At 33.1% G+C, this 10178-nt stretch overlaps 1 protein-coding gene across 6 annotated transcripts in view; it reads right to left on the bottom strand.

Moving 5' to 3' along the window:
* Positions 1–2398: 2398 nt before the first annotated feature.
* The window catches only part of FAM184A (family with sequence similarity 184 member A), a 137224-nt gene continuing 129444 nt past the window's right edge, over positions 2399–10178 (bottom strand). For 3 of the 6 annotated variants that reach the window (XM_069076953.1, XM_069076955.1, XM_069076957.1), the window contains 3 exons: positions 9485–9589; positions 4380–4582; positions 2399–2760 (listed from right to left, as the gene is read on the bottom strand). In XM_069076953.1, the coding sequence (XP_068933054.1) occupies positions 2679–2760; positions 4380–4582; positions 9485–9589 (390 nt within the window). In that variant the 3' untranslated portion in view covers positions 2399–2678. Of the gene's footprint in view, positions 2761–3361; positions 3457–4379; positions 4583–9484; positions 9590–10178 lie in introns of all 6 variants that reach the window. The other 3 variants (XR_011166223.1, XM_069076954.1, XM_069076956.1) reach the window with 3 other exon arrangements.

Below are 10178 nucleotides of genomic sequence, written 5' to 3'. Positions count from 1 at the left end.
AAGAAAACTTAAGAATCATTGAATTCTCTCAAAACTATTTTTTTAAAAGCCTAGACACATTTAAAATTTTAAGAAATCATAAATTTAAAATGTCTAGCTATATGAGCACCAGGTATAAAGTGGGGTTGAAGGATAGTATTGAGGAGGGAATAATCTTCAGCAAACTTCCTAATTCCTCTCAATAGGAGATTAAAAGGAGGAAAAAGAAAATCAAATGACCAGAATGTAAGGATGCCCATTAATTGGGGAATGGATGGGCAAATTGAAGTATATGATGAAGAGACAATTTCAGAAAATGCTGGGTAGTATGAATTGATGGAGATTAGAAAGAAAAGAAGTAGGAAAACAATTTACACGAGGACAATATTAAAAAGAAAAACAACTTTAAAAGACTTGAGAATTTTGATCAATGAAATGAACAACCAAGTTTTAGAGGACCTATGATACCTACCTACCTCCTGACAGAAGCCAAGGTGATTAAGGGCAGAAAAAAAAATATTTTTTGGTACATGGCCACTATATTTGTATTTTGCTTGACTATGATGTTATAATATTTTTCCTTTCAGTTTTTGACTTGGGGAAAGAGAGGTTTGGTGAGGAAGGGAGAAGTGATTTTGTAATGGTGATGCCAAAGAATACAGGACCAGTAAAACATTTTAAAAATGCATAGTGGAGAATGTGAAGGGAATATCAAAGGGAAGCAGAGATGGGAAGGACAATTTTGATAGTAATGTGTGGAACTTGTTATATACACTTAATGAAAAATGCAGGTGGACCCCCTCCCTCCCCCAAAAGCAAACAAACAAAACCAAGGGGTGGCTAGGTGTCGTAGTGAATAAAGCAACAGCCCTGGAGTCAGGAGGATCTGAGTTCAAATCGGCCTCAGACACTTAACACTTACTAGCTGTGTGACCTTAGGCAAGTCACTTAACCCCAATCATCCTGACCTCCCCCTCCAAAAAAAAAATGCAGGTGGTGGATGAATGTTATGGAATAGTACTGTACTTTAAGAAATGTAAATACAAAGAAACACACACTTATGTGAACTAATGCAAAATGAAGAGTTTAAAAAAACTCCAATATACACAAGTACTACAAAGTAATTGGGAAAATCCCACAAAACAAGGATGAATGTTTCAAAAATACAAAGAACAAGCTAAGTCTCACAAAGAAGACACCTTACCCCCAACCTGAACTCCTTTGCAGAGTTCAGAAATGGGGAAGTCTATAAATGTGTAACACTGAATATAGTTAGATTTTTTCCAAAGTATTTATTGGCTTTGCTCATTTCTCACAGAGAGCCAGCCAATGTCACTAAGAATATTTTAAAAGGAGAAAGAAGTCAAAGGGGGAAATTTGGGGTATATAAAAACAAAAGATGTCAATAAAAATTTATTTAAAAAATCAGGTAATATGAGGAGGAGATTCATGGTTTTTCTGTGCCATCCTCTTTTCTGAGTTTTGTTGAATATATCAAAATCTTCTTTTCCTGAGTGTTTAAATTCAGATTAAAAAAACAATTAGAAGAAAAGGAAGACATCTGAAAGGTGATTATATGGAAGAAGGATGCCTTGTTATGCTTTGACCAGAAGGAAATGGATGGAATTTGAGGAAGATTTCAGGTGTCTATAAGGAAAAAATTTCAAATTAAAATTCCCAAGTGTAATTAAGGACTCTTCAAGAAGAGTTGGAAAACAACTTGTGAATATGTAGTAGAGGGAATTCCTTCTTGGTTATGTGTCCCTGAAATCCTGAGATTCCCTGAATCTGTGAAATTATTCAGTGGGAATCAATTAGGCCCTCTGAATTGTATGACCTTCCAGGCCACTAGTCTGCCAAGTTGTATAAAAGGCTTGCTTATTGATTTCCTCCTACAAGGTGCACACTAATGATGATCTGTTAAGACACATGAAAAGAGAATTGTTTTGAAATTCTAAATATGAGGTTGTAAAGACAAAACATCTGTCCCCTGAGGAATTTTTTTTAAAGTGAAAACCAAAACTGAAAACACTCCAATAGATCAGTTAAATTTTTATTAAAGTTGACCAGTTATATTAAGATTTCTAATATTTGTCATTTTTCCTTGGTGTTGATATTAAGGATTTTTAAAAAGAAAAAAAAATTTTAAAAAGCAAAATTTTTGAAGGGCAGTTCTATGGAAGAAGGATGACTTCTTATGTTTAGTCCCAGAAGGAGATGGTTTAGAGAAATACAGTTTAATGTAAGTTACACATGCCTATGGAATATATTGGACAATAAATTTCCTTAACCTGCTTTTGGCATAATGAGTGAAATAAAATATTGATAAACTGTATCATGTTGTAAAACTTTTTGGAAAAATTGAATCTGGAATTTCAAAATATATTTTAAAAAAACTACTAGAACTAAAGGAGAATGATTAAGTTTGTTCTAACAAAATTTATTATGCAGTAATTACAAAGGTTAAAGACTTCCATTTAAAATAAAAATAACAGGTATAATTACACACATAATGTAGTACTTTGTAGAGTAATTTCAACAAATATCACAGGAAATACAGTGTATTTTCAAACTGGAGAGACAAATACTTTCTCATTCACAGTGTCTGACATAATAAGAAAGCCTGGTTCACATAATAATTTATAATAAAGTCATGCTCTTATTAACAGTCCACACAATGCTGTGTCAAAATAATTCTCTCAGAATGTGAAGTACCGGGCAAACCATTCTTGACGTTGGGGATCTGGAGAAGCCACTGGTGAAGCCTCACTCTGAGGAGGGCTAATTCATAAAAAAAAAACAAAAAAAACAGAAATTAAACACAACATTAAGCTTTAATACAAAACAAATTGAGACAAAGGATAGTAATATAGAATCTGATTCTCCATATCAGAAGCTATGTTTTGAGCATTTTACAATCCATCTGGCAACATCCACTCCATTGGAGTGCATCAGCAGCTCAGATGAGAATAATTAAAGAGCCAAAGCATAAAAATATGAGTAAATACAGTGGAAAAATAAGATGTCAATTTTTTTATTTAAAAAGTCTGGGAAGAGCTATAGGAAAGGATAGAGTATAAGTACACTCTTTAGCTTCTATTTCCCACTTAGCTTTAATTTGATTTTCTGAATCTGATAAAGCATCAGATTCTTAAAAGAAACTACTTACATACTTCATCTAGAAAATGAATCAAAGTGTGCTACTATTTCACAAATTTTTTATAGTTTTATGCAATTAAAAAAAATGATGTGTTTAAATCCAGTTTACTTTCTTCCCAAAATTCTCTAATTATTATGATAGATAGAAAAAAAATGGTTGATAAGAAACTTAATACTAAGTAAAGGTTTAAGGAGCTAATCAATAAAACAAAAGAATCCCTACCGTCTTTTGGGGAAATTATAAGTCACGAAACAATTTGTAATGAGAACTCCAGTAGTCATATTCCATGAGCTCATGCACATGCATCTTACTGATTCCTGAACATACTCATGCACAGGGAAAAATAAGCAACACAAAATATTTAACAGAATATATTTTATTAACATGAATTAGAATATTATTTTTATTTATGATTTTTTACTCTTCTATTTTATACGTGTCATTAATCATATGGTTAATTATTCACTTGAAACTAGTTTAAACATCTACCTTTGAGAGTCTATTATTATTCAGTGTCTAGTGACAGTGAATATATTTGCTAACAGAAGGGGTTAAGTAAATTAAAAGTAATAATACTCACTATCATTTATTAAGCAAATAGAAAACTCTGGTAGTGCACACAAGTTTAAGTTACCCAAGAACTAAAAACTTGAATTTCCTTCATAATCCACTAAATTATATGATATGAAATCAACAACTACAAGGTAATTTATTTTTCTTTAGACATCTGAGTAATGACATTTTATCCTGAATAGTACTAGTACTTCATTAATTTTTCAGAGTTGTATGTTTCCTATTTTGGCAAAAAGCAAACTAATAAACTACTGAAGTCCAACATGTAAGGACAATAAAAAAAGAAAATACTTTCATAATATTGAAAATAATGTCACATAAAAACTATTACCAATTGAAAAAATTTGAAATTTTGCAATAAAAATTAACTATTAAAAGAAAACTGGTAATACAATTATAGAGTTCACAGAAAACACTTGGAAGTTTAAGAATTATATTAAACCCTCTTTAAGATTTTAGGAAATTGGTACATAACTTAAAAGTCATTTAGGAAATATAATTTAAACAAGAAAAAAGAAGTACCATAATATTGAGGTTACAAACATATAAAATATAATTTCACAGAAATATTGGTACTCCTAAGCTATTCTTATGCTAGTGAATTTCTGTTATTAAAAAGGCAAATTGCTTAAGTTAAAAAAAAAGTCACTGGTGAGGCAATGCTCACCTCAAAAACGTCTTGGGGTCTTTGGATGGCATGACTGTCTGTGGAAGTGGTTTGCTGCTGTTGAACTCAATATCATGGATGGGTGAATTAGGAATGGGATCCAGGCGGTTTGGATGTCCATTGCCCACTCCACTAGGTTCCAGAGCACTTAGATTGGGAACACTCACAAACCTGTTTGTTGGTTTATCATTCTTCTTCTTTTGCTGCATTAAAAATAACACACTGTGAGGAAAGTCCCTACATCAGGATAGATGAGAGGATATGGGAATAATAGAAGAAACTTTTCATGGGAATATTTTGGTAATTTCATCTTAAACTCGAGTGTCAGACTGGTGTTACCTAAAGTGCAGTCTGGGAAAGTCTTGGGAGCTTTCTCTAATACTCTCTTTGGAATCCTCATAGCCAGAAAGGAAATATTACAAATTGGGAAGAAATGGTAAGGAGAATTAAGGGGAGGGGAAGGCAGATTCTGGGGAAAAAAAAGAATAGATTAGGAGTAAAAGAGGAAGCAAAAGGAACTGCAGATACCATTATGTTAAAGGGTACTCACTAAATAAACTTCAGGGGAAAGGACAATTAGTTATAACATTGAAAAGAATGGAATATTAATGAAATTTAATCAGCTATCAAAAAAAGAAATCTTTGGCTCAAAAAAAATGTGAAATAAGAAAATGCTACAAGCCATCTGCTTTGATACATAGAGTCATCATAACTCTCATGAAGAATGGTTTTGACCACAGTACCCATATTATTCCATAGGGATAAATTTAATTGGAAAAAACTAAAAGAAATTCATTATTTCCACTCAAGACAAGCAGCTGAGTTATAAAAATGATCATACTTTCAAATTCAGTAAAGAGTATTCATGAAGACAGGCAATTAAATCTGCCTAATTAGATCTAATTTACTAATTAATAGATAATGACATTAATTTGTACAGAACATTAAAAAACCCTGTAGGCTAGAGAACCCACAGTCAATCTATATTTATTTCATTCTTCATCCCATGGGAAATCTTTGAAATTATCAGTGGTAAAATGAGAGACCAGTTCACGAATCCCCAATATCTACCAATCTGAAAATAGTTTAACACTAAAACCATTATGATTCCTGAGCAAGTCCTAAGTTAGTCTGAAGATGGGCTTTAGTCTTATTTCCCTTCCCTAGCCTGTATAAGACCTATAACTTGTAACTGGTGCTGTTTTTCCAGTGAATCCCCCTATTGTGTTTTCCACATTCCTCTAGTCAATATTATTTAGGGGTATGGCCTATATTTTTCACTTCATCACTAGACCCAATGAAGATTATTTTGTTATACTGTAGTTAATAAGAATTAATATATAGTAGTAATATACATAATTAATATAATATATTAATATAATTGTCAACTATTATACAGAGAGATTAAAATATAATAATTACAATTTATGGAATAGTATCTGAAAATCTGGCATAGGAAATAATTTGTAATTTCATGTTAAAATGAGATGTTCAAATTAACTATTAACTAGTTAGGGAAAGAGTGTTTTAAAATGTATTTTGTCAGTAGATGCAACTATTACATATTTATGTATTAGTTAATTTCCAACTATTTAGACATTTTTCTCTATAGTTGAAGTAGCTGAATCATATATACTCAGTAAACATAGTATTCAGGCACAAACAACAAAAGCAGAATATCTTCTTTTGTTGTTAAAGTAGGAACTCAAATGTTAAAACTAGTAAAAAGTTTAAAAAAAAAACTAGTAACAGCAAGTTAAAAACTTGATAGAGATATAAGTTCTAAATTTCACTTCTATAATCACCAAGTAGTACAATAGAAACTTTTTTTTTTTACCTTTTGGAGGGCAATTGGGGTTAAGTAACTTGCCCAAGGTTACACGGCTTGTTTTTTTGTGTTAAGTGTCTGAGGCCGGAACCGAACTCAGGTCCTCCCTACTCCGGGGCCCACACTTTACTCAATGTACCACCTAGCCGCCCCTAACAGAAACTTTTAAAATGTATCTTTCTGCATTTCAGGTTCATTGAAGGATCAATGAACAAAGTACTGAAGTTATAAATTTGTTCTCAGTGAAATTAATTATAAAATAAAGAATCCCATCCCAAGAAAATCTACTTTCCTCAAATATTGTATCTTTACTTTGAAGGCTTACCTCAATTTAAGAATTTCCAATGACTAAATTTTAGTGAATATGAAATATTTAGGTCTGAACTTAGGACAATTTATCTTACCAAAGAGACTGATGGATAGCTGATAGGAATGAAGTTCTGTATCCTAATGTGTTGCAAACTGCAGACCTCAGTCATGAAAAATTAATATAGGTTTTGACTGAGAACCTGAAGGAAATTTGGCCAAACCATTGTTGGGCTACTCAGTGAGAATTTTAATAAAATCTGAAAATACTATCTATGTTAATGGTTTGCAACCTTTCTGCATACAAGGATGTCTTTTTAATGTAAAAATTGTCAAGGGCTCCCACATAATAGTAGTTATGTTAATGACCATTTATTGTAGACACATGATGTCACAATATGACTATGAATTTTGTAATAATTTTACACAAATTTGTACTTTGTCAAAATAGCATCTATATAGGGCAGCTGGGTGGTGCAGTTAGTAGAGCACCGGCCCTGGAGTCAGGAGGACCTGAGTTAAAATCTGGACTCAGACACTTGACACACTTACTAGCTGTGTGACCTTGGGCAAGTCACTTAACCCCAATTGCCCTGCGATCCCCCCCCCAAAGACCAAAAAAAAAGAAAAAATAGCATCTATGCATGTTTGAAAAATAGTAATACATGGAATGAAACATTATTCAGTCTATAGAAAGCATACTTGCTTATTTTATTTGTGTTGTCATTTAATAAGATGGACTCTATGCAATAACACCTCCAGCAGGAATACTTAGCCCACAGGCTAAGAACCACTGACCTATAGTACTATAATTATTATTGTTGTTATTAGTGGTGGTACTATTATTCACACTAGATAATAACATACCGTGTTTCCCCGATAATAAGACCTATCCTGAAAATAAGCCCTCCCCTTACTGTGTAAGATTCCTCTAAAATAAGCCCTCCCCCGAAAATAAGCCCTATTGAGATTGCTACTGTAGTGAAGGTGATCCCCTGCGCTACACGCTACATTACGGTACCCTCTGTATGCACCGTCCCCCCCACCCCCCGGTGAAACGCACGCCGCGCTCCGAGCTGCATCCAATCAGAGCTGCAGCAGTGAGCGCGTCATCCTGTTCTTTATTGAATTCATTATTGAATAAAGGTACATTTTTTTGTTCACATTTACCTGTTTATTAAAATTGCTGTCAATGTTCATTAAAATAAGCCCTCTGGTGTTTTTCTGTCCAAAAAAATTAACAAGACAGTGTCTTATTATCAGGGAAACACGGTAGGTTTTTTTATTCTTGATTTTTTAAGCTCTTTTGTTTCTAACTAATATTGTTCTCTGTCTCCACATATATTATCACTATGTAAATACTGTTAAAACTGACACACATTTTGGTATTCAATAGTTATTAAATACTATGCATAGGTCACTACAACGAGGTATTATATTATATCTGGCACATGATTCCATGCATATGATCTTTATCAACTTAATTTACTTTTGAGTTTGTTCTAACTGAACCAGGGATCATAATATGTATGCAAGTATATCTTCAAAAAAGAACTATAGGATGCTGAGGGAGGAGCCTAGGCACCTTACTTCAGTTCATCTGTGAAAGTTTACATCTACCACAGAACACATGTTCTGATGAGGTATTTTCATAGTTAATCTGAGGCTTTAGGTTATGAAAAGCTGAGCAGTATCTGGGGTGTAGAAATACCTTACTAACTCCAACAGAAGATCATAACTTACTTCAAGGAGTTATGATAGCATCAATATGGGTACTTTCCCAAATGCAGATCATAACACTTTTATAACATAGTAATTTTTGAAAGCTGCTTCAGATGAAAAATTAATCATTCTGTGGCCAACCTCCTGATAAGCTTCTTCAAACTTAACTAGGCTGGTCCTTTGATAAAAGATATGCAATCCACCACTGAGCCAGATCTGAAACCTTTCAGTTTGTAATTATAGCTGACACAGCTTGTCTTCCCCTAAGATAGTCTTTGAAAACCCAGGGTTACTCTCCATGCCGCAATGAAACACTGGAATTGGATTATGGTAGAATAGGCCTTTAGCAGAAGACACAATATGGATAGATGAGGAAAATGTATCTTTAAGGGTTTCTTTTAAGAGAGTGGAAAACAAAATGAGGGTCCTAAAAGTTTAAGAATTCTTAAAGGACTAATATAGAAATATCAATTATTAGTTTCTCTTCAAAGTCTTATGCTAATATCTCATTGCAGCCAGGTGGTGCAAAAGACAGTGTATTGGGCCTGAAGTAATGTAGTTAATTAGTAGTTATGTTAATGACCATAAAATAAAAAAAAGTCAGGAAGACATCTTCTGGAGTGTTCAAATCTGGCCTCAGACACTTACTTGTTGTGTGACGGGGGGTAAGTCACTTAATCCTGTTTGCCTTAGGTCCTCATCTGTAAAATGGGCTGGAGAAGGAAATGACTAACCACTCCAGTATCTTTGCCAAGAAAATTCCAAATAGGGTCACGAAGAGTTGAACATGACAAAAACAACTCAACGAAAAATACTCATTGTGGTATGAGGAGATTCTTGGTTCTCAAAAGATGTACAAGTGGAATGTAGGCTTTGGCAGGTTTCACCATGATGGAAAATCTTTGAGTACCATCTGAATGACAGACTAATTCTGTTAAGGATTAATTTAAGTAAGTACAAAAGCTTCAATTAATAGATTGGCAACTAAGTAGTAAATTTTCCTTGTCTGTGTAAACTCACGAAGCCATATTATTACATAATGAACTAAAGCTGCTAGCAGCCAAATTTTGAAATTGGATATGGGTAAAAATGCACAGGTTTGACTCTACATTATTTGAAGGGTCAAAAATATGAGACTGGTCTTTTTGGGGAACTAATTTAATCTTATTAATACTACTTGCAGTATCTTTCCATGTATCAGTCAAGTTTATATAACACATTCTCTCACAACAGTATTTAAAGAACATACCTTCACAAGTGGATTAATAACACCAACATTAGGATTTGCGTTGAACACTTTATTGAAGTTAGTTTCTCGATTAACTAATTCCAGTTGATAAAATTTATTATCATCCTAGGAACAAGACATATTGACATTTTAGAAAATTTTCAAAATAAGTATTTAAATATCTAATTAAATGTTTTAAAACTTAGATATGTGAATATTAGTTATTTGCAATTTAAAATAAGTCATTTATAAATGCTTATGTGCTGTGTTAACTATTTTCTGGGGAGAGTCAGTTGCCACTGACTAATATAGACTAATATAGACAGGGGTACCTAATTAAATTTAAAACATTGCTGTTCCCCACCTCATAAATCTATTTTTCCAACTGTTCAAAATCCAATTTTCCATGGATTCAAAATGAGTATTTTTATTTGGATCTAGCACTGTTTTATTGGTCTGGTTACACAGTTTCTGGCAGCTCTTTATACCTAAAGTAAATGCTCAGTTTACAGTCAAGTCTCTAGAAAATCATGGTTAGATGTTCTCAGCCTCTCCTGTTACCCTCAGTCTAGCCTAACATGCCATTTAATACATGAATTCCCTCCAAAAGTGGTCATTCAGTCGCTGCTTGAATGTATTTGACAATAGGGAGCTTCATAATTTACAAAATGACAGGTTTGGACTACTTGACCTCTTTAAGATCCATTCTAATCCT

The sequence above is a fragment of the Petaurus breviceps genome, unplaced genomic scaffold (assembly GCF_028583685.1).
Source record: "Petaurus breviceps papuanus isolate PSGF00001 unplaced genomic scaffold, PetGlider_PUasm1.0 90977, whole genome shotgun sequence".
NCBI lineage: Eukaryota > Metazoa > Chordata > Mammalia > Diprotodontia > Petauridae > Petaurus > Petaurus breviceps.
Note: the sequence above shows the minus strand (reverse complement) of the source record. Positions and strands in the feature narration are given on the sequence as shown.